At 54.1% G+C, this 23588-nt stretch overlaps 1 protein-coding gene across 2 annotated transcripts; it reads right to left on the bottom strand.

Moving 5' to 3' along the window:
• Window positions 1–132: 132 nt before the first annotated feature.
• CTDSP2 (CTD small phosphatase 2) lies at window positions 133–23270 on the bottom strand. 2 transcript variants are annotated; one of them, XM_032348813.1, is made up of 8 exons: window positions 22905–23268; window positions 9359–9507; window positions 7747–7785; window positions 7228–7329; window positions 6619–6675; window positions 4541–4633; window positions 4213–4398; window positions 133–4015 (listed from the first exon to the last, which is right to left on the bottom strand). In XM_032348813.1, the coding sequence occupies exons 1-8, from the start codon at window positions 22966–22968 to the stop codon at window positions 3890–3892; spliced, it is 816 nt and encodes a 271-aa protein (XP_032204704.1). In that variant the 5' UTR covers window positions 22969–23268; the 3' UTR covers window positions 133–3889. The 2 variants fall into 2 exon arrangements, with proteins under 2 accessions (XP_032204704.1, XP_032204705.1); XM_032348814.1 differs by lacking the exon at window positions 7228–7329 and having other exon boundaries at window positions 22905–23270.
• Window positions 23271–23588: the final 318 nt, after the last annotated feature.

The following is a 23588-nucleotide window of genomic DNA, read 5'->3' on the forward strand; positions in this document are numbered from 1 at the left end:
GGCTGGTCCCCAGCCAGAGGCGACGGCTCACCCAGCCTGGGGGCGCCAACTCTATCCGATGCCAGGGGTGGCAAGGGAAGAAGCATGTGCTGGTGACTGCCCAAATGAACAACAGCAGGGACAGAAAGCAGCTCCCATTTCTGGATGGGTTTTTAAAACCCGCTTTTATTAATTAATTGTAAGTAATACAAATATTCCAAAAATATAAACAGACACTTAATGGCGTTCTACATTTCAAGTTTTGAATACAACAAATTTATCAAACCATGAATATGTAAGCAAGGTAGTCAGAGTCCCACAGCCCAGTCACAGTGGGAAGCAGATCCTCTGCCCTCCACATGGCATCTTGAGGGGGAAAGCAGCAGGACGTGGAATGTGTTGAACTTGGCATAACTATAAGCGAAGCTCATAGGGCCCAAAGAGGATGGTCTGCTCCAGGGGCAGGACCTAGAGCAGGGCGTAGGACAGCAGGTCACCCCGCCTTCCCTCCTCTGCTTGAATGCAAGTAATTATTGGCATTAAAAAAAAAAAAAAAAAAAAGACAAAACTAACCCCATTTTACAAAAAGTGGTTGAGGAATAGCAATGGTAACCAATAGAAGACCTGAAGGGAAAAAGGGGCTTACCTTCCACAGACACTTGGCCTGGCTGGCACATGGGATTTAGGACAGCCCTACATGGAGGGCTGCCCTCCTGAAGGAGGCCTCAAGAACAGGGCAGGGGCAGCAGATCTGAACAGGATCTGTCTCCCAGGGAACAACTGCCTTTATAGACTTCTCATGCTTTTAGCACAAAGATGCTTCTTGGCCACTGTTCACAGAGGTGAGCTGAAACACTTAACAAAATGGTCAAAATCTTTGGGAGGCAGGAGGGAACTAAACAGAAGGTCCTGGGTTAACTGAAGGCAAATTTACTCAACCTCTCTAGAGGAAAGGACCCACGGGCCTACAGAGCATCCCCTCTACAATGTGCAGAGTGGAAACTCTTCCCTTGACTGTTTCCAGACTGGTCCTGTGTCCAAAGCTCCCCCTATGAGAGGGACACGAACATCAGGCTTTTGATTTAGAAGCCCAATCAGAGAGACACACACACACTGTGTCCCTGAAGAGGCACCTTGAAGAACTGAAGCTGGCAGGTGGGCAGATTCTGGGTATGGCTCGAGTTGGGGCTGACCAGGCACAGTGGCCTACTGCCTCTTGAGGACAGCCTCCAACAGGAAGGGCTGACGGGAAGCCCCAGAACAGATTCTGGGCTAAACTGCTTCCCTCCCAATCTTGCCCTTCTCCCCCCCAGAGGCTGGCTGATCCCTCTGAGGAGCGTTTGGCAATCAATCATCACTCGCCCCTAACACACTGTGAAACTGGAAACCAGACAGTAAATAATGACTTCAGGCTGGCTCTGGTCCACATGGATGGACCCTGTTTAGGTTTATTTGGCCAAGTTCCTTCTCTGCCAGTAGCAGGAGAAGGGGGAAAGAGGGAATGGGATATTCCTGCTGAGGACCTGCAGGTGGGCAGGGCAGGGCAGGGTTCTGATGGGAACAAGGCCTAGAGAGCAGAGGTTTCATGCAGAAGCGGCAGGGACACCCCTCACCAAGATATCCTGGGCTGTAATCATGAGTCACACTTGGAGCATTTGGATGAGCCTGTTAGGAAAGGGGGGGGGCACAGGCTCTTCCCTCACTGGCAAAAACATGGGAGACCCAAAGGAGGGCAGGAAGGGTCCTAAAACTGGATCAGCTTAGAGCTGCTTATTGCTTAGAAAAGTTTGGCTGGGCCCTGGTGGCAGATTTGGCCCAGAGGCTAACCCTCAGGGTGGGGCCTGGGAGAGAGGCCCCTTCCACAGTATTAGGATAAAGGCCCAGAGAGGGCCTTAGAATCAGAAAGTCCCATTTCCCCTCAGGAGGTCTCATTCCTGGCTAGCACCGGACCCCTCCTCCTTTACCTGTAGGACCCCAAGGGCACTGGGGAATGGTACTGGGGGAAATGACCACACATCACCAGGGACTCTGTTCCACTTTTGTGACACCAGTAGGAAAGACATGGCCATACAACCTTGGGACAAGGAGGGGGGCTGATACCAAATGCTTAGAGAATGATGCCAGTCAGCCCACTACCTCTCAGAAGACCAAGCTGCTGCCCCACCACCTGGCTGGCTCAAAACTGGCCAATTCCTCAGGCTGAACCCAGTGTGTGGACACTGAAAAGGATAATAGGGAAGAGTCCTGAGGGGGGTGTCCTCAAATGCTTTGTGACCCCCTGCCTCCAGGGAAAGCAGAGATGGGGAGAGGAACTGCCTCCTGCCCCAGGAGGAGGGAGGGACGGAAGGAGGAAGGGAGAACAGGAGACAACCCCAGCCAGCCCCAGGGGAGGCCATAATTAAGGCAGTGATGCTGGGGTGGGGCTCCCTTTTGGGATACCCTTGTGCTCCCAATTACAGCAGCACTTCCCCTTCTCCATCCTCAGGAAACTTCCATTTTGTGGCAATTTTTAAAAGCATTCGCTACTAAGAAACTTGGAAAGCGAGAGACACGCAAAGCCGAGGTGTGTCAAGGGCTCGCTCACACCTGTCATGGGAGGCAGGAGGCATGTGCATTAGGGTGGCAAAGGAAATGAAGAGAATGAAGAGAATGCCCCTCTTCTCAGCTAGGGAAAGCAGGAGTGCCTCTGAGGCCCTGGAGCAAAAAAGCAACAGCACAGGAGGGATGAGACAGAACCAGAGAGTGAGAGGCACAGGCCAGGCCCGGGGGGCGGGCGGGGGTGGGGGGGGACACAGGAAACAGCCCTGGAAGCAGGGCGGGCGTGGGCTCCAAGCGACCCTCCCAGACTTTGGAATAGAAGTCCTCACACCAGCACCAGCAGAGAATCCCTGAAGAGCAGACTTAGGGACATGGTCCCATGCTCAGCTGATCTACAAGCCAAGGGGACACACACGTTCATGGTTTGGGGGTTCTCCTCATCCCTGCACCCCCAGGGCCTCCCACATTCATCTCGGGCCCAGGACTGCAGCTTTGTCAGAAACAAAACAGGCCCAACACTCCCATGTTTAGAAAGAGAATTTTAAAAGAGAGTCAAAAGAACGGAAACCTTATTTGTCCTCTTCCAGGCCAGGGAGAAGACCTCCTTCCCCAAAGGTTCAAGACTATGGCTAGGCGATGAGGAAGGCAGGCCCAGCACCCAAGCCTTGGGGAGACACAGAAAGGGTCCATGCCAGGCACTTGGCTGGAGGCATGTGCAGCCCTCACACCACAGGACTTGATGGATGCTGGGGCTACTGGTTCTGGAAACAAGCTTTTCTTTTCAGAAATGTTGTCGTTCTGTCTGCAGTAGCTGGCTGGAGAAAAGTATCAGAAAGGCGTGTGCCTGGGATACCTGAAGGCAGCCTCTGATTTGCCCTTTCTCCTTGGCATGAGCCTTCTAACACCAAGGAAAGGTCATGAGTTTGGCAACAGAGCCTTCAACAGTCTTCATCCCTACCGAGCACGGGGGCTCTCAGGGCTGGAGAGGAGGCAGACTAACCTGGGGAGTCTTGATCTTTCAGTTTTTCCCTTAACCTGAACATGTATCGTGGGGCCACAGTTCAGGGTGAGACACAGACACACAGAGACCAGACATACACACACACACACACACACACACACACACTCTCTCTCTCTCTCTCTCTCTCTCTCTCACTTGGGAACCCAACTCAGGGAGCAGGCAGCTCTGGGAGTCGTTGGTCTGCTACGTGCCCACTTGGCACCTTATCCTGTCCTAAAGCCCTTTCCAGTCACTTCTCCTCCAGGCCCCACTTGGTGAGATGCTTCAGCTTCTGCTCCGTCAGGCTGATCATAAAGGCACAGTGTAGGAAAGTCCCCTACTGGGATGGCCACTGCTTGGAAGCAGGGAAGGCTAAGGGGCCCGCAACTGCCCAAGGCTGGTGTAGACATCCTCTGCTCCACTCAATTCCTCAAAGATCGGGATCAGGTTCAGCAGCTCAGTGTCTGCCATGTCATCAAACCAAGACTGCACGGGCACCTGGGATGGGGAAAAGGCAGCGTTAGTCTCCCGACCGCCAGTTCTTCCCTCCCTGGCCCCAGCCTGAGGAGGCTAGCTGGGAGCAGCTGGGTGGTACACTCCTCTGGAAAAGCCCAGGTTTCCACTGCCCTGCCCCTCCCTCGCACTGGGGTAGAGACTCCCCAGTCCCTGCATGTGGGTGTGTCCGGACCACTCACCGCATTCTCCGGGTGGAAGATGTAAGAGGCGGGCGAGTTGTCTAGAATGAGGGTTTTCCTCAGGTCCCTTCCCAGGCGGCTGAGGTCCTTGACGTAGCAGCCCTGGTGGAACACACAGGATTCCCGGAACAGGCGGGCCCGGAACACGCCACACCGGTCCAGCAGATCCGTCACGGGGTCGGCATACTAGCAGCAGAGAAGATGCTTTTGTCCAGATGCAGTCCTGGCTCCCCTTGGGGCTGCCCGCGGACCAGAAAGGAGCTGCTAGACGCCCCCCTACCCATGCAGCCACCACAGGTGCTCTTGCTTCCCCCCTCCCCCCCCGTACCTTGGCTAGGCTGGCAGTGAAGAGCACACATTCAAAGAGTTCCCCCATTCGTCTCAGGAACTCATCCACGTAAGGCCTCTTGAGCACATACACCTGAGGAAAAGCAGATAAGCCTGTTGGAGGCATCCCCGTTGGTGAGGAAGCATGCAGCATGGGTCACTGTCCCCATTTCCACAAAGAATGGCCAACTGGATCACACCTCACTCTGTCGGGCCCCTATACCCTGGAAACCTTCTGCCCCACAGACTGCTACCCCCTCCTCACAAGGCTTCTGTGGGCTTGGCAGCCCACCCATGACCCTGCTAAGGCAAAAACGCACAAGCCTATGTCCCAGAAGCATCTCGGTTTCAGGCGGCGAACCATCAGCTGCCTCCAGAAACAAGTAATCAAGAATAGGCCTCACAGACGGAAACAGCCTATCCTGGATTACTTGAATCCAGCCACAGCCTCTGTGGGAGCTTCCTGTCCTTGGCTCTGGCGGGACAGTGTCCAGGTCACCATCAGGCAAGGTTGCAGACACTCGTGAAACCTCTCTCCGTGACACAGTTCTTGGGAATGTGCCGGGGAGAAGTGACTCTTTCTCCTCAGGGACTGTGGGTCAGATACCCTGCGTGTCCTGCTCTTGTGTCCCACCGTTTGCGCCTGGTCCAGCCGGCCACCCCTCACTCTCATGTCCACCTCTCACAGTCTTGCACATTTTGGCCTCAAAGTTTCGTCAACTACATGTCCCTCACCACTCCGCATCTAACTGCCTCCCCGCCTCCAGGATCTCCCCCTCTCAGCCAGCCTTGATGTTACAAGAAGCATTCCTTTGAAGCTTGTTATCCATGTCACTCCCTTCTCAACTGGCACAGGCCTGCCATGCCTCTCCCTACTTGGTGGTGGCCTGAACTGGCCACCAACTCACCAGATCCCTGGTGGCTCTGCAGCAGGACCCCTCTGTGCTGAGGAGCCACAGCTTGGCAACCGTGCAGGTGCCACTTCTTCAACCTCGAACAGGTCCCTCCCTCTTCCTGGCTGTTCATCCAGCTTGGCATCCCCTCCCTGCTCTCTGCTGAAAACCCGCCTTCCGGAGGTAGCCGCCCAATTTTAATCTCAGCCCTTTCTCATGAGGCAGGGTTCTCCCTGTCAATCAAGTTTATTGTACAGATCTGCCTGTCTGAAAATACGCCTTCTTCTCTCTGCAGGTTCTCTGCATCTCCATGACCTCAGATGGATGTAAAGCTCAGCTGGGCAGACGCTGGGCAGTCCAGAGCCAACCCTGGTTCCGAGCAGGGGCTGTGCTGGGCCTGATGTCACCTCAGATGAAAGGGCCGGTGGTGTTGGGGACGAAAGCTTCGAAGGGACACGGGACAGTGGTGACTCCCCAGGGAAGCCTCAGGTAAGTCTTCTATCCCACCGGGCCGTATGGACAGTTTCAGGGCTAACAAGGCCTTGTTCCTGATGGTTCTGCCTCTCAGGCCGGCTGGCAGGCCTTCTGGGCAAGTGTTCAGAGTAACTGCTTTTTCACTACTAACACTGCACGAGCCCGGACTGAGCAGGTTATGCAGGGCCAGAGGCTGGGCTTGCTTGGATTTAAGTGCTCTCTGACAGCATTTACTGGGGCGAAATCCAGGGTGGGGACGTCAGGGAAGGGAGGTCACGGAGGACGAGATGCTGGGGCAGGGGAGGAAGAAATCCGCTTGCTAGACGGGAGTCAGTGGGCATGGGGAGGAGATAAAAGGGAGAGCCCTGGCTTCCTTGCCTGTAAGGGGCAGACAACCAGCTCTTCAGGATTAGAGAAGACGCCACTTAACAGCACTGGCTACCTTGGCTGGGAGATGGTGTTCAGTAAATAGCACCTATTACTCATATTGAGAAATATTTAATTTTAAACAGCTTGGCTGCAAAGCAAAAAAAGTTGACAGCTAGAGGGTGATGAGAGGCTGAACCGTTTCAAAGATCAGAAAGCCCAGAGGGTGAGAGGTAGCAAGAAAGGAGGGGCTGAAGTTGCAGGAGAGGGCCCCGTGATGGTGCGCATCAGAGGGGCGGAGGAGCCCGAGGCCTCTGGGCCAGCTGCGTCCTGGCAGGCAGCTCACCTGGTGAGTGGTCCCCTCAATCTCTACAGGCACTATGAAGTCAGCGTTGTTGATTGGCTGGAAAGCAGAAAAGTTAATGAGGTCAGCACAAGGGGAAGGAGACAAGAAACCTCTGCCACAGCTGCTGCACCATCCCATGGGAGAGCTGGGGAAGGACGGAGCGCAGACACTCCAGGAAGCTGCTCCTACCACCCCATTAAGGGGCACAATAGCCTCTCCTAGTTTTCCCTACTTACCACCACCCCAATTCTTCAGGCACTGAAGCTGAGACAGCTTCAGTGCCTGAGTTAACAGACCTGACAGAATGGAGGGAGGCCAGGTGCTGGGCTGAATCCAACCCTCTCACAGGCCTGTCCTGTCTAGAGCCCTGGTGGGATTCCGGGCTATGTGACTAGGGGCAGATGAAGACTGTGGGCAGTGACCGGGGGGAGCAGGGATTCCTACTCCACGTTCTTCAGTGTGGCCTCTTGAGCATCTGTGATGCCAGTATGGCCAAAATGCCAGAGGCCCCCAGCCTGCCCTCAGCTTTAGGCTGCCCCCTAGCACCTGCAGTCAGGCACACAAGACAGCCAGAGTGGCATGTAGGAAGAACTCCAAATGGGGAACTACCTTAAAGGAGCTATGCACAAGTGTTTCATCCAAGTCAATGACCACGCAGATCCTTCCTTGATCTTCCTCTGTCACCTCTGGGAGCAGACAGGTCCCCGGGATCTGAAACCAGAGCCAGATGGCTGAGGTCTGCCACCAAGAAAGCCCAAGTGTTCTTCTCAGCAGAATTCTGAGAAGTACTGGGGTCATCGCAAGACACAGAAGACCCTCAACTTCAACCCAGAAGAGGTGCCCTTTGAAGGCCAAGAGATAGAGAAAGAGAGTTGGCTCCTCAGCTCCAGCCTCCCATGGGACTATGAAATGATCTGAACATTGAGATGCAGGCTAGGGCTGGTGTGGGATGGAGGTCAGCTATCTCCCCATAACCTAATACCTTGTACCGAGTGGGCCCTCTGCAATCTCTGGGACAAATGGCTTCCATAGGCAGTGGCACTAGCCAGGCACTGAGGAACGAGGGTGTCACCCGATGTGATCACAGGTCTGGGGCCTCTGAACATGTCCCCTATCCAATTCACCTACCTGATAAAACTGGTACTGGAGACAGTGGAGCAGATCCGACTGTGGGGGAAAAGGAGGCAGTCAGTGCCCACCAGCCAACGCCATCCCAGCTCAAGCCCACAGCTTCTGCCTCAGGCCCAGAGGGTTATTTTTGTAGCAAAACCCCAGACCCTGGGAAGGTTCTGACATAAAACGGTGACTTTTTTAGAGTAAGCTCTAAACCCAATGTGGGGCTTGAACTCATGACCCTGAGATTAAGGGTCTCATGCTCTACGGACTGAGCCAGCCAGAAACCCCAAAAGTGACTTTTCCTAAGAGCTGGACAGGAAAGGGGAAAGGCCAGAGCTGCCTTTCGACATCAGATGTGATGAAGGACGGAGGCGGCCGTATCTCTCTGTTCTCAGCTGCCACTGCCTCTGAGCTGGAGTAGCAGGAACTCCAGTTGCTGATGCCGGGACACGGAATCGGAGGCAGAACCCAAATCGGAACTCCCCCCTGTGGTGTGTTTTCTAGACACTGTTGTGGGTGGGTGGTTGGGGTACACCGTGTGGGGAGGGCAGCAGAGCCCCTATAAAACATCAGGTATGCCAATGTGAACCTACACTACGAGTCCGAAAACATGAGGGGAAGTGGAGTATAGAGAGGTCAGAAAGCTTCCCCGGCCTTCTGCCAGTAATAAAAATGTTAGGGTTGTAAAAAGTGGTATCTGTTCTTAATAGAAACCCTGAAGAAAAATGAAAATCTTAACGTTGGCATTTTAGTGTATTTCAAGTCTGTTTTAGCAGTTCCCCTCCATAATATGTAATTTCACATTCTGCTTTTCAACCTAATGTTGCAACTCATTACTTTTCCGTGTTATCATGAACTTTGTAAAAGTCAATTGCTAAGTAATACTGTCACATTGCACTTTATTTACCAATTCCCCCACTGGCTAACACGCTGATGCACGTATCTTCAGCCTGATTTTGAGAGAGAAAAACAGCTAGACCTTGGTGTTCCTGAAAGAAGTGACCAAAGGCATTGGGGGCAGATGGGGTTTTGGTCTGGGCTGTCCCCACCCTTGGAATGCCAGACACACCTTCTGCTCTTTGTGAGGCTCAAAGACATTTCCCAATACCCCCCCTCCCCAGGACAGGTGAGAGAGCTAGAAAAGGATATCGAGAGTGTGGCAGAATTTCAATTCCTTGCTTCCCAGGGAGTCAAGTAACTTGGAAGACAAGCTTTGTATGGTACATGGCCACAGAACTTGGAGATCCAACTCTATTTATTAGCCAATAACTCTTCGGGGGCTACACACACCCTCTGGATCTCAGTTTCCAGGTGCGTAAGTGGCAATACTGATGAACTTCCGGATCACATGAGACAATATACACCAAACGCCTTGCATGTTCCTGGCACCTGGAAGGGTCTGGAGTGCAAGGGCCCTCAGAAACTACAAGGAGAGTCACACAGCCTGTATCACAACGAGAGCCAAGAGAAAGGAGATGGCCTGTCTGGGAGTGACAGAGAGGGGCCTCTGAGCCAGAGATCTCTGAGACTTCAGGGCAGATTACCTTGCCCACATGCCACAGTTGCAGGGGCCCCCACGAGTAGCCCCCTCCTTGCTGGCACCACGCCACCCTCCTCTAGCTACCTTAGCAATGGTGTTGGCTTCCTCCTTGTATGCAGAGAGCTCAGTGGACGAGCTTGACTGGCCAACATGCTGGGCGCGAAAACAGCAGAAAAAGGCCTTGAAGATGTTCCGTCCACGAGGTTTCTTAGGAGAGGACTTGGAGACCAGGCCTAGAGCAGAGGGAATGATGAGGCATTAGCTACAGGGCCATTGTGGCCACAAGCACCCTGTACCCACCTCCCTCCAAGCTGTAAACCCCAGCAGGGCCCCACAGCATAGGCCAGGCCGGTCACCAAGTACAGTCCACAGTGGAGGGTGCGGCTTTAGTCCAGCATCTCTCTAGAGCAGAAATAGCAGGAATCACCACTCTCTGGTCTGGGAAATGATATGTAGAGAAGCTGGCCTTCCTTTCATGGCAGGGGACAGGCACTCGAGCAGAGGCACCCAAAGATGGAGCTAGACACAGAATCCAGGGGTCCCATCACTCTGGTAGCATGCCAAAGGTCCCCTCAACAGTAAACGTTACCAAGGCCAACCCCCAGTCCCTGACCAGCCCTAGTTGGTTCTCTTCTTTGCAGAAGAACTAGCTGCTCCAGACAAGGGAGACACTTAGACCCTTTTGGGGCTAAGTGTGGGGCTGTGGGGCTGTGCTGGGTCAGTGTCCCCAGAGGCCAGGTCAGCAGCAGCAGCAGCAGAACAGCCCAGGCTGCAGCCAACAGATGAGAAAACAGACAGCTGCAGCCCAAGGAAGAAGCTACACCCTCTCTCCACTCCCCCAGAGCGCTATCCTTCCTACTCTCTCCCCTCACAGGCAGGAGGCCTAACCTGTACACCTCAGGAACACCAAACCCTAGGGAAACACACCTGGTGTTGGGTTTTAGACCGATGGCCCGGCTTCTAGACTGTAGGGGCTCATTCCTACCTTGGTAATTCAGGCTCCAGAAATACTTAGCCATTTGAATAGGAGGCTTGGTAAGGCAGCCCCAGAAAAGCCAAACTGATACAAACAGCTATGGCCATTATGGGATCAACCAGAAATGGACTTCAGAGTTATCTTTAAGTGCCTTTTGCTTTTACAGGAACTGTTCTGGCAACTGTGGAGCAAGTGTAGGGAGAAATGATGGGGACTGTGGCCAGGAGGTGGCGCCACGCAACTGCAGCCCAAATGGTCCCCAGCCCCGGACTCAGCCTGGGTGGGAGGGGCCTGAGGTTTTAACCCGCCCACTTCACCGTACAATGCAGGCTAACAGCGCAGGAAATAGAAAATAAATCTGGAAACACCTGTCACTGTGGGGCTTAAAAAGGCAAACAATGTGGCACTAAGGACGACTTGCCTTGAGTTGTTCCCTTTAGGAAGGGAAGGGGAAGACAATGTGGTGGGACCCACCCAGAACCAAGGCAGGGCTCAGTCCTCAGAGCCCAGAGGTCCTTGAAAAGAGGTGAGGAGAGGGTCATTTAATAGCCAAGTGCGGGCTGCCTGTGCTCCTGGAGTGAAGGAGAGAAAACCAACGGATGTACTGGGGCCCCCTCATCCCCTGGCAAGGTCCCTGTATCAAAGAGACACACCTCAGAGCAGAGCCGAGTTCCTAAAGAGCAGGATGAGAAAGGCTCCTTGGACTTTTCCTGACTTTTAATAATCTAGGCAGCAACCAGAGGCAAAGGATGGCTTCTCCACCTGCCTTCATGGCCCACCTTCAATTCCGAGACCGGGCACGCAGGCAGACGCTGACACAAAGCTCCAAGACCAAAGCTGAACCATCACCCTTCCTTTGGTTTATGGTTTCTTCACACAGAACCACAATCAGAGGCTTAACCCAGGCCTGGAGCCTTTTTTAAAAGGCCATACAGCCCAGGCCTTTCCTGAAGAGAGGCCGTCAAGAACGCACTCAGCATCTTAGTGACAGACGCTGTGAAGGCTAAGTAATCCTGAGAGGCAGGGGGGTGAAAGGGGCAGCTGGCTGGGGCCAAACAGAGGCCTCGCTGGTGCCCACTGCGGGAGGCCCAACAGGCAGACGCACTTCAGCCTCAGACACAGAGCCTGGCGGGGTGGGGGTAGGGGTTCCTCAGCCTGGTTTGGACTCAGCAGGGGATGAGGTCTTCTCAAAAACACAATGCAACCAGGCAGCCCCTGGGCCTCAGAGACCGCAAATGCCTTGACCTTGGGGGCAGGTGCTCTGAGCAGAGCACAGAGCTGTGGCGCCTGTGGAGGGTGCCCCAAGCCCATGGCAGCAAGGTCAATACTCCACATGTCCCTCTGTTGGGGCCCCACTGCCCTCAATCCTTCTCCAGGCTCTCTGTCCTCCTTGTCCTTATGAACACTGTCTCTGAGAATCCATCACAGCCTCTTCAGCCTCCCCTCAACATGGCTGCCTCCTGACGGGGCCTCCAATGGCCTTGGCTGAGTACATTCCCCAGCTTCTGGCTCTGTGTACAGCAGGAGCTCAGTGACTGTCACTGGCGGAGTGAATGACTCTGAGAACTCCAGGGCCCTGTCCCCTGTACAGAGCCAGGACCTGTGGAAGTCTTCACTGGTGTGCAACAGCCCAGAAGAGGCAGAAACAAACAAACAAAAAAGCATCCTTTAAGGAATGACAGGAAGGTGGCCACTGAAGGAGCTGAGCCCCTACAGGAAGCCACTTAGTCTTTCTGGGCCTCAGTCATGTTTACTGGGAATGTTTACTGAGATGCTGTGCCAACTCTGACACCATTACCTCATTTAATCCTTAGTACAGACCCAACTGTAGGCACGAATTCCCCATTTTACAGAAGGGAAACTGAAGCAGAAAGGTCACACCACTAGAGATCACACAGGGAGAAGGACAGCAGAGGCAGGATTTGAAGCTAGACCTGCCTTAACCCAGGGCCAGAGTTCTTACCCACTCCTCACCCTGACGGGCTCAGGGGTATCACGTGCATTATCCCTACAACACCAGCCAGGTGGTGGGGCCCTCTCAGTCTCTTAGAAGGTTTGTTCTACTCCTCTCTAGGGTAGGATGGTAAAGGATTAGTCTGGGGCCCAGCCCCCTTCTTAGCTGCTCCCTTGTGCAGACCGTGAAAGGTTGCAAGGAGTGAACAGTACAAGGCTCTGGGATTCCACTGCAGGGCTTGCTTCACCCCCATTCCAGCCCTGCACCTGCTTTGACTGACAGATACCTCTGGGAAATCAAGAGGACAATGGGGGAAGGAGAGGGGGAGGGGCTGGAGACAGGAGCTTTGGCCCCAAACCTGCTTTGTTCAGTGAGTGGGTTTAAGGGTGAGGGGGAACACTCATCCGAGTGGGATCTGAAACCTGTGTCAGAGAACCTTTCAAAGGTCCCCTTTAAGCCAGCACTCAGTATTGTGTCCCTGACAGCCAGGGGCAGGCCACCCCTAACCCCTCTGCATGGGACAGCGAGGGGACCTGTCCCCCCTCACAGACAGGAACACCAGGCACAAGAGGATTTACAGGCCCTTGGGGATTTCGTTGTACAGTTTCCCATCCAGGGAGGGCAGGATTCCAATGGGTGCCATGCAGCCCTATGACCAGCTGCTCTCTCTCCTTCACCCTTCCTGCTCCCCACGCTCTGTGGAAGCCCTCCTCCTCTCCTGGCCAGCTGCTGAGGCACACCTGCTCTCTCTGCTCCAAACATCTGGTACGGGGCTCAGTGTCAGAGAACAGCACAGACCTAATGACAGGAACTCTGGCTTAAGGAGAAAGTGAGCAGGTGGCTGAGGACAAGGAAGCCGGGCCTCACCTCCAGTTCACTACTGCAAGCCTTCCCACCAAGCCAGGGGGTGAAGACGAGGTGGGACGCGGGACATACCCCTTGCTCTGAGGGTCACCTGGGCTGGGTCTAGGCTAGACTCTGCCGTGACTGACTGTGACACACAGCCTCTTTGAGCCTTGGTCTCTGCATCCATGACCTGGGACAACACCAAGACCTCTCCTGAATGGAGAGAAACAGAACTTGCTGTGCAGATTCTAAGGTTCAGTGCTGTGCTCGTTTGAATTATCTAAGGGGCGATGACCACCACTGAGCAACACCGGACCTCGCTGCAGGAGCCCTGCAACTGGACACTGGGGGCCCTCCTGCCCCGGGAGATGTGAGGAAGGTGTCAAAGGAACTCTGATCATGAGCAGGTTTCAAAAAGTCAAAACAACCCCTATACCTACTTCTAAACCCACTAGGAAAGTTGCTCTCCAGCTTGCAAACACCATGGCTGATATTCTTCAAGAACAGGAAAGCAAGTGAGGCTGTTCCACCTGAGATGAACAGTGCCCTCTCCCCTTCTGTCGACCACTGCTGCCCCCAAGAAGCACTAGATGAGGACGGTATTTGCTTCCATCACGCAGAAACTTGTGCGTGTACAGGTCTGCTGCGCACGCGCAACACCCCACCCCCCAACACACACGGAGACTGGCTTTGCCAGGACAACACTATTTTTAACCTTCTTCTGAAGGTCAGGTTCAGATATCACTGTTGCCAACAACACAGCTTCGCATCCCAGTGAAGGAACTCCTCACACATCCGCCTGGGAGCCGGCAGAAGGCAAGCTCTCAGGCAACTGGATTTTAACAAGCCCATTCACGTAGAAGGATGCTTTCTTGATTCCCTCAGAAGTACTTCCTTCCCCACCATTTCCCATCCCCCCATAGCAAAGGATTTAGTCTGGCTATCATTGTAAAATGGCCTCTCTCAGGGGCCTCCCTCCCCTTAGCAATTGGAGGAAGGAGAGTATTTGGAGCATTTCCGGCCCTTCTTGGCCAGCTGCCTGGGCCCTGCAGCCAAGACACGTCTGATTGGGGCTCCCCACAGAGAGGAGTCCTCCCAGGTCCACAGCAAGGGGCATCTGGGACTTGGCTAAGGATAGCCCTGAAGCGCCAGGTGGACGGAAGGGCTCCTTGGACCAGCAGGTGAGTCGGCAGGAGTACAAGAGGCTGAGAGATGCCTAGACATCCTCCCCACAGAAGAGATTGGAAACAATGGGAAGGGTATACCAGTTCCCACAATGCCCAACTGCTGACACTGTTCTCTTCAGGTGACAAGGCAGACAGACAGGTCCTCAATCAGCTCAGCACCAGCTCCCAAAATTCCCCAAACACAGCTGTGAATCTGACCACACAGACCTTTAAAAGTAGTTCTAGCCATGCTGTTTAGCTCACACCAGCACATTCTCTACTGGGGCCCTTCCTGCGGCTGGCATCCAGGCTGTTTTACTCGAGGGGTGTTCTGACAGCCCTCCTCTGGGCCGGAGGGCTCCTTGCATCTGCCTTTCTTCTAAGACAGAAGGTTTTTTCTCAGTCCTGGGTCTTAAATGCAGCCTGTATCGGTGTGTGTGCGTGTGTTTGTGTGCGCGCGTGTGTGTTACAGGTCACTAGCTACCTGTCTCCTACCCCTTCCCTGTCCCCTCAGCAGTCTGGTCACTGATCTCAACACATGGCTTCAATTTCAGGGATGTTCCCTTGAGAAGGACTGGTTTGGGAGCAGGGGATTCCTGGCAACTTCTAAAACATGATCGAGATACTTTATCCATCAGCCTTTATGTAAGTTATTGTCAAAACATCCTCCTAGGTCACTCTAACATACTTTAAAATCCTACTTCAGGACACCTGGTGGCATAGTCAGGTAAGTGACAGACTTGGTTTCAGCTCAGGTCGTGATCTCATGGTTCTGAGATCAAGCCACCCCATCGGCCCCATGATCAGCATGGAGTCAGCTTGTAATTCTCTCCCTCTGCCCCTCCTGCTTGTGCTCTAATAAATAAATAAATCTTAAAAAGAAAAAAAAAAAAAACCAAAATAATACTTCAAAAACATGCTGGGGTGGGGGCAGGGCTCCTAGAAGGAGCAACAGGTCCTGGACTTGGGATGGAGGGGCCGTTTCCTCACACAAGTGTTAGCAGCAGGCTTGGCCCCCAGCCCCATGCCAGAGGGCTCTCAGTAGATGTCAGGAAGTGATTGATGGCCCACAGTGGCAGCTGAGATAGACCGGAGAACCTGAAGGGCTGGATCCCGTTCCTGTGTCTGCCGGAGGCCTTGCCCCACACATGCCAGCGACGGCAGAGCTGTCCTTGTTGGGGACTGGAAACCACACCTGCCCACCTCCCTGGGAGGAAGTGCTGAGCAGGCCCCTGCTAGAGGCTGGGAGGCTAAGGAAACCTGCAGGCAGGACACAAACACCTTCTCGGTGGCTGTTTTGGCCATGCTTTAGCTGTGTGGCTGACTCCTGGAATGCCCGATTTGGTGGAAATCATGAAGAATCCAGTGCCTCTTTGCCCTCCAGCTCTGTAAGCCTGCTTTTGGGGACATATGCATGAGTAAGATGCAGATGAGGCAGTGGAGGCACAGGACAAAGGGACCCTCAACCACCTCTCCTCCAACCAGTGAACAATATAGTGGTCACACAGAGTGCCATGGACTTGGATTTAAATCTGGCTCTGCCACATGTAAGGTGTGGTCTTGGGTATCAGTCTCTTCATCTGTAAAATGGGAAAACTAACATTACCTATTCTGCAGAGCTGTGAGATTTACAGGGACCTCAGGGTATGTCCTGGCTCTGGTGTCAACTGCTAGTCATTAAGGACAAGGTACTGTCATAACCTAATCTCAGTCGCAATCTCAAAATGTTCCACTGGAGGAGACCACAGAGATTATCTTCTCATTCCGGAGGTCACACAGAGGTAGTGGCAGGGCCAAGCCTGGAAATAGGCCTTTTCTGGAACTCCACAAACCAATCACAGTGTGTCTCTGTCACACACACACACTTTCTCCCTCTCCCTCTCTCTCACTCACGGAGGTTGGCCAACCAGCTCCTTCTTCTTCTAGTGGCTGGCCTCTGCAGAAGGACTGAAGGAGTCTGCCAGAGAGTCTGTCCTACCTCCATGGAAACTCGCCTGCTCTGGCCACACCCTTCAGTTGCTCCGGGGACCAGCCAACCGGTACCAGTGTGTCGGCTTGAGAAAGTACCCAGGCAGAAGTCAAGCAACCCAGCGCTTCCCCCACTTCAGCGTCTCCAATAGCTCTGTGGTCTCACCTGAGGCACAACCTCTCTGAGGTTCAGTTTCCTCACAGGTCAATGGGAAAAGGTCTACTTGACAGGGTCCCTTACAAGGTGGCTCCAGGTTACTTTAAAAAGTGGGATGCACAATGCAAACGAGAGGCCATGCAGTTCACGGTTAGGACCGGACCCTGGAGTCGGAGTCCTGGCTGACACTAACCAGCCATGTAGCCTTGGATGAGGTACTTTGGCTCTTAGCTGAGGTTTTGCTCATTTGTGAAATACAGCTTAACTTCTACCTCACAGGTCAGTGTGAGGATTAAGTAAGATACTAGATATAAAATGCTAGGAACACTCCCTGGCCCATGGTAAATGCTCTATAGTCTGTGATCATTACTGGGTGAGAATCATTATTCTATCCGTTCACACTCAGAAAACTTTAGGACTCCCCTTTAGGAGCCACAAGATCTTTAATAAACAGCAAAACTGGATCCCTCCAGGGGACTCTTTCTGCTCAGGGCTAAGTAGGCAGTTGGGGCCACTGCTGTGTTTACCTGGCTCTTCTCCAGGGACACTTGTCAGAATCATAGGGAGCATTTGGAACACACACATGCCTGGCCCACCTGCTCATGCTCTGATTCGGCAGGATCCAGGTGGGGTCTATATTTTTAGTAAGTGTCACAGGAGATCCTGATGTGTGTCCCTGGCTGAGGGCCAATGCCTAAAGGTTGCCAGTGGTCCTTGACTAACCCTTCCAGGACTGGAGAGTGCTTCAGCCAGTGTCCCCTGGGTCCCTTTCCCCACCATATCTCACTGGCTCAGTGTTTCTGCATGTCCTGGAGGACTTGTACCCGAGGGTCTGGTTTTCCTTTCTAGGAGTACTTGCTCTATCACTGAATCAAAAGACCCAAGCCTGCTGTCTCTTCTAACAGGCCCCTGTTCCTGTGAAGGAGGGGCCCCAGCCCCATTTTGCTACAGAAACAGAAGAGCTGGGAACTACCACACTGAGAAGGCATTTCCACAAGCCTGTGTTAGGCGATTTGGACCTTCCCATGAATCTGCTTGGCTGTCACTGGGAATGGGGCCACACTTGTTCCTTGAGAACAGTGTGGGTGGGGAAGAGCAAATTCTACAGGATGCAAAAGCTATTCATACGTCAAGAGATTAAGAAAAAAAGGTATAGAATAAAATGAGAGTAAGAGCAAGTCTGATTTTTACGGGGCAGAGGGGGAGGATCAAGAGCATCTGGACAGGGAAAGGAAATGTCAGGAAGTCTACTTAGAGATCAGGTTCAAGGATAACCCCTAGAAGAGCTGACCCATAAAACAAGACATACACAGCTCCTGCCTAGAGGGAAGCTGGGTGCTCCCTGGAGTACCCATTCTGTTACAACAGACCTAGGGCAGGCACACAAACCTGAAGGGGCTGGGCACTTTGCTAGACAAAGAAACCCTGTTCTAGTTGGCCTCTAGTCCAGAGCGCCTTCCAGTTCTAAGTCAATTTCTCCACTTTGATTTCTAGCTCCTTCATAAGAGTTACATGTTAACGAGTTCATCTATATCCCAGTTGGGAACCATGCCTCCATTTCAGAAGAGGGAGGGGATCATGTCAGGGCCACACCCAGTCCCGTGACCCCAAGAGGAGTGAGTTAATTCTGTGCTTTGCAAGCAGGCTGGCCTGAGACAGGGCAAAAAACAATTTTCTTGCTGCTTTTGTGCTTTCTCAGTGTTGTACTCCAAAACCAAGGCAGCAAAGACACAGCTTAAGAACATCTATTTCTTTTCAAAACCCCAGCTTTTTATTTCTCTCTTTATTACCAGAATTCCCTAAAAGAAATGTGATTCTCACTGGGTCCATTAACTCTCAAAGCAAACGCAGCCGGGGCCAGAACACAGCACACAGTTGTCTCAAGCGTTCACGATAACCATTTCTGAGAGGCTGAGTACTGCTCAGAAGGTTTAGACTCCAGAGACTCTTCCCAGGAGGTGCATGCCCCCCCCCCCCCGCCCTCCTCCCACCCCCAGATGCCCAGGCGCCAGGCAGAGCGGCAAATGCCCCAAGGCACAGGCTGCTCCCGTTAGTGCAGATAAAATCCCACCCCAAGTCACATGGGTACAAAGACAGGGTCTGTGCAGCAACAGTGTTTGCGAGGCTCGGAGGCTGATCCTTCCAGAAGGCCCAAGCCCCCACATCAGTGTCCCCTCTGACCCCAGCCACCTGTCTTTAACAATAAAGCCAACATGATCCCGTGCTGTTTGCACCGTGTCCTTTGGGGAAAGGAGAAGGAACTAACAGAGTGTGGTCCAGCCCTGTAAAAAAGAAGGGCATTAACATCTCTCAGTCACCTCCTAAGTATGAGGCATTGTGGAGGTGTAAATACCAATATTTCTATTTTACAAAGAAGTCACTCCAAACACTAACGTGATTTGTCAAGTCTCACTGTGAATAGGAAAAGTAGGGATGTGCATCCGGGTCTGAAGCAACTAACTGCTCCTGGAACAGTTCTCTGAAACAAGGAACACTTTAACTGCTGCCCGGCCTGGCCCTCCAGCCCTTCCCACTTCACCCAATCAAACACCAAACTTCCCAAGATGGGAATAGAAGACACTAGCCTAAATTACCCAAAAGCTGGCTGGAAGAAGGCCCAGGAGGAAGAGGAAGGGATATACATCTGTACATACATATGTACACATTTACATGCCATCCTTCCTCCCTGCCCCCCCAACCCCATCCACTGCTGTGATTTAATTCTCCACGGAAAGGCAGCAATGCACCCTGGCTAGAGGTGTGACTTTGACAGCAGTCACCATTTTGACAAAGTCCATGACCATAATGGATGTGGATGTCCCCACGGAGGATGCAATGGCCTCTCCACTGCCAGCTTCTATAAGGCCTCGATGGCTGAGAAGGGAGGAGACAGAACACTAGCCCCTGTGCCCGCTCTGAGGGGCTTTTCCTGGCCCTTCCAAAGTCATGCTCCACTGGAAACCCACAGGAAGGAGCAGAAGCTCCAGCTCCCAGCTTGGGAGGACAGAAATCCACCAACTTTGTTGCTCAGTTAGCAGCACTCTCCTAGGGGCTTCCAGAGGGAGCAAACCCAGCCTCTAAGTCACCACAACAGGTGACTTCCAAGATGGAGGAAGCATCTCCAAAGCAGACTTGGGGGGAGCCTCAGAGCCACAAAGAGGTCAAGGCTGAGCTGGGGCAGGGAGAGGAGAGTGACGAGGAGGGCAGGAAGAGTCGGCGGCACACGTGCACCCCAGGCCCACATAGAGCCAACCAAGGAGGAAAGCTCCGGTAACACCTGTTCCTACAACTACAAGGAAAGGTGTTTGAGCTTTTCCACGAGAAAATAAGGCAGAATATATTCCTTATGGGGAGAAAGCCGAGAGCTGGAAAAACCTCACTGGCATCCTCACTCTTACGGAGGGTCAGCTACTGGCACCTGCGCAGTTTCTCAAGTGAGAAGACAACTCACCACACCACCATCTCTCACTGAGAGGGTCACTAGGTCTCCTGAAAAAAGAAAAAGGTCCCGACTACCCCACAGGACCCATGGGTCCCAACAAACTCCAACAGAGACTGCCTCCACCCTCTCACCTCACTCTGGCTTGATCTCATTTTTTTGGCTTTCCCCCATCTAACTCCAAAGCCCAGGGCATAACCTCCCAGTAGTGGGGCTATACCCTCATACGGGGCTGTAATAAATGGCCATTCTCTGGCCAAAATGATATCAACTTTTCTTTTCGACTTCTGATGTTACACACAACCCTGTCCCCACTGCATCAGGAAGCCATTTCACCCATCTGTCTGGGAAGATGATCCAATTTTGGTCCTTTTATCATCAATGCTTTCAGTAACTTTGTTCTATTTCCTTTACTGTAATTACTTTTGAATCATCAACACACCCAGCCAGCCTTAAGGCTCCAAGAACTGAATGCTAAAGAGGAAAAACAACAAAAAAACACACACAAAAAACCCAAAACCCAAAACAAAACAAAAAAAACCCCAACAACCCCGTAATGGCAAACAACTTCACTAAAAAGCCACCCAAACTGGGAACAATTTTTTTTTTCTAGAAACTAACTTATTAATAACCTGTATCACACCCCTTCCCCTTTTTCCAGAGGGAGGCAGGGCAGAGATGGGATGCTGGGGAGATGGGAGGGGACAGCAAGGAATTCCTAAAGGATATCATTAAAACATCTACTCCCCACCCCCGCTTAAAAGAGGGGAAAAAAAAAAAAAAGGATGCAGGATTTGTAAATAATGAGAGACTCAGAAAGTTGGCTTGCTGGTTGCTGGGTGCCCAAGCAGCCCAGGAAAATAGTATGTCTTCTCCGGAATGCAGTCAAATTACATGGAGAGAAAGAGAGAGCGCCATGGCTCCTGGCTTGAGAATTCAGATTCCTCCAGGGATAAGTCTGAAGGACAAACCACACACAAAAAAGAAAACAAAAAGCGTTAACTCCAAGAAAATCCAACCAACTTCAGCAACTGAACACTGTCAAGAAGCCAGCTGCTCTGCTTCCTGCTGTCATCTCTTCTGTTCCCTGCCACTGGCCCTGGTGGCTGAAACTTGCAACTCTGATACGTAAGCCGCCCCTTCAGCAGTCCTGCTCCCTCTCACTCCTGGTGTTTCCCTCACCTCCGGAAGGCACCCTCCAGAGCCTCTGCAAGAGCAGGACCAGAGAAGGGAGCACAGGATGGTTCTTCTCACTCGTCATTACAAGGGACCCCTATGGAATCCTTCCACACCCAAATCTCTTCATCACTTCTGGCTACCTCCTGGAGTCCTTTCCTGGGATGAGACTGCGAACAGGCAGGAGCTAAGTTCTCAACACAGAAAGCCTCCCCTCTTCAGGCCTCAGCACAGCTGGGCAGCCAGCAGAGGGGAAGTGGCCCATGGGGTCACACAGCCTTCTTAGTGATGCGGCCAGGGGCACAGGGAGCAGGGGCTTTGCGGGGCTTGGGATCCTATCAGGCAAAGCTAGCTCTCTCCCTCCTCAGGGCACGCTTATTTAAGGAAGGACCCTCAATGCAGGAAGCATACATTGCTCCTCCACCCCATTCCACTCCAGGAATTAGGGAAAGGCTGACACCAGCAGCTCAGCTTGCCCCTAGGCAAGTTGGGGGAGTTAGTAGGGAATGCAAACCCCAGGAATAAGTGACCTGCTGAGTAATGTTTCCAAACAGGGTAATGTGGCCAACGCTGAGGACCCACAGCTGGCCCCCCACTGGGGTCTAGGCCTCAATATGTTCAAGTGCAGTAGTGGCCCTGCATGTCCTATTCTGGGTGGTCGAGGGAAGGGTAGGAATGCTTCCTATTTGGTACGCAGAGCGTGCTCTCTCCAGGAGCAGGGGGGCCAGGTAGCCCCAGCCCGGGGAAGTTCTCCAGGAAAAAAAAACCCAGAAGACAAAAACCAAAACAGATAAACAAACAAACAAAAACACGAAAAAACCCGACCTAGTCCTTACTCCCCGAGGAAATTCTGTCCGCTATTTTAAACACATTCCTCAAGCCTCGAGGAGGAACGTGGGGGAGGGGGAAAAAGAGTTTGGGGCTTCGAGTGACCAAACTAAGAGAGATTCCACCCTCGGGCCACGAGACCTTTCCCCGCCCTCGGCAAAGGCCTCGGCCTAACCCCGCTCCGGTTCCCAAGACCACCCCAGGGTGGGCCCGCGACCCCCTTGCGTTTCCACCTGACCCTCAGGAAGGCGGGGGCCGCGAACTGCTGCCCACGGAGAACTCGCACTTTTTCGCTGCGCGATTCAGAAACACGCCGGGTCTGATGCCATTCGGCGAATTATGTAACCAGGGACACCGCTCCCGGGCTAAACAAACGCGGCTCTGTGTGTGCAGCCGCGGCCCCGGGGAAGCGCACCGGGGCAGGGAGGGGCTGCGACCGGGCCTCGGGGTCCGGCTCGGAGGATCAGAGAACGCGGCAGGAGGCAGCCGGGCCGGAGCGCCGAGCCGCCGAGGTCCCCGGCCCAGCGCAGGGCCTCGCGCGGGCCAGTTGGGCCCCCCAGGCTCGGCCCCTCCCCCACCGCGGCCGCCCCCGCCTCCAGGAGGTGTACTTGGTCCCAAGTCGCGCAGGACCGCCGTCACCGCCCGCGGCCAGAGCGACCTCGGGCTTGAGGGGGGCGCTGGGAAGTGCTGGACTCCAGTTCGGGCTCCATTCCAGCTCGGGACCCCTCCGTCCCTCTCCCCACGGCCCTGGGGCGGCTGCGCGCCGTCGTGTGGGAAAGTGACGACCCCACCTCCCAACTCAGGAGGAAGACCGACGCGGGTGACCCGCTCTTCGAGCGCTACTCCTCAGTCTCTCCGTACGGAGGGAGGGTGTGCAGGACAGGGTGACAGCTGCGCGATGACGCCCCTCCCCCTCGGGCGCCAGGAGCCCGGGCCCCGCGCAGCCCCAACGGGGGTCTGAGTGCGGACAGAGACGCGGGGGCGGATGGAACAGGGAGTCGGGTCGGAATCGCCGGCTCTGATCCCCGGGAGGTCAGGGACCCGGACTCGGGTTCCGGGCTGTGCTAGCCCCGCACCCGGCCGGGGGCGACGCAAAGTTTTGGGAAGTTGCTGCCCCTACCTTGCTTGGTGAGCACCAGGGCGTCTTCCCTCCGCGCCTGGGTGATGATGGAGCCGTGTTCCATCTAACAATCCCACGGACCCGGGCTGGCTGGGCGGGAGGACCGGCGGGCGCGCAGGCTGGGCTGGGCTGGGGGGCCTGGGCGGGGGCCCGCTCCGGCTCCGGCTCCCAAGACTCGGACTCCCACAGCTGTTCACATCCCTGCTCTCGTTTCCTCCCAGGGCCGGGAAGGGAGGCGGCCTATACGGAGGGCAGGCGGCCCGGGCAGCGGCTCCCCCGGGTGCCCCCGGCCCCGATCCCCCGGCAGCAGCTCCGGGCTCCTCAGTTTGGGTCCAACATGGAGAATCCGGAGCGAAAACAAGAGGAGGAAATGGGACACGGGGCGGTTTCCAGGCTCCCCCCTCCCCTCCGTACTCCGGATAAACAACCCGCGGCTGCAGCGCCCACCCCCGCGCGCCTCCCGGCTCCGGACCCGGCCTCTCCACGGCCCGCCAGCGCCTCCCTCTCCAGAGCACCTTCCTAGGCCCCAGGACCCTCCACCCGTGAGCCGCCGGGGCTGCGGAACATCCCAAGCTTTCCTATTTTGTTACGGAAAAAGCGAATCCCCAAGGGGGGTGGGGTGGCGGGTGGGCAGGCTGGCGGGGGAGACTTGAAACCGCTCCGGCGCTCCTATTGGCCCTCTCG

Source organism: Mustela erminea, chromosome 6 (genome assembly GCF_009829155.1).
Source record: "Mustela erminea isolate mMusErm1 chromosome 6, mMusErm1.Pri, whole genome shotgun sequence".
In the NCBI taxonomy this organism is placed as follows: domain Eukaryota; kingdom Metazoa; phylum Chordata; class Mammalia; order Carnivora; family Mustelidae; genus Mustela; species Mustela erminea.

What these genes read in the sequence shown, in the direction of transcription:
- CTDSP2 (XM_032348813.1), bottom strand. Translation starts at nt 22,968, where the DNA reads ATGGAACACGGCTCCATCATCACCCAGGCGCGGAGGGAAGACGCCCTG. An exon ending in TCCAGTACCAGTTTTATCAG is followed by an intron (nt 7,330 to 7,746) that starts GTAGGTGAATTG and finishes CTCTGGTTTCAG; the next exon opens with ATCCCGGGGACCTGTCTGCT. An exon ending in TCACTGCCAGCCTAGCCAAG is followed by an intron (nt 4,399 to 4,540) that starts GTACGGGGGGGG and finishes CTCTGCTGCTAG; the next exon opens with TATGCCGACCCCGTGACGGA.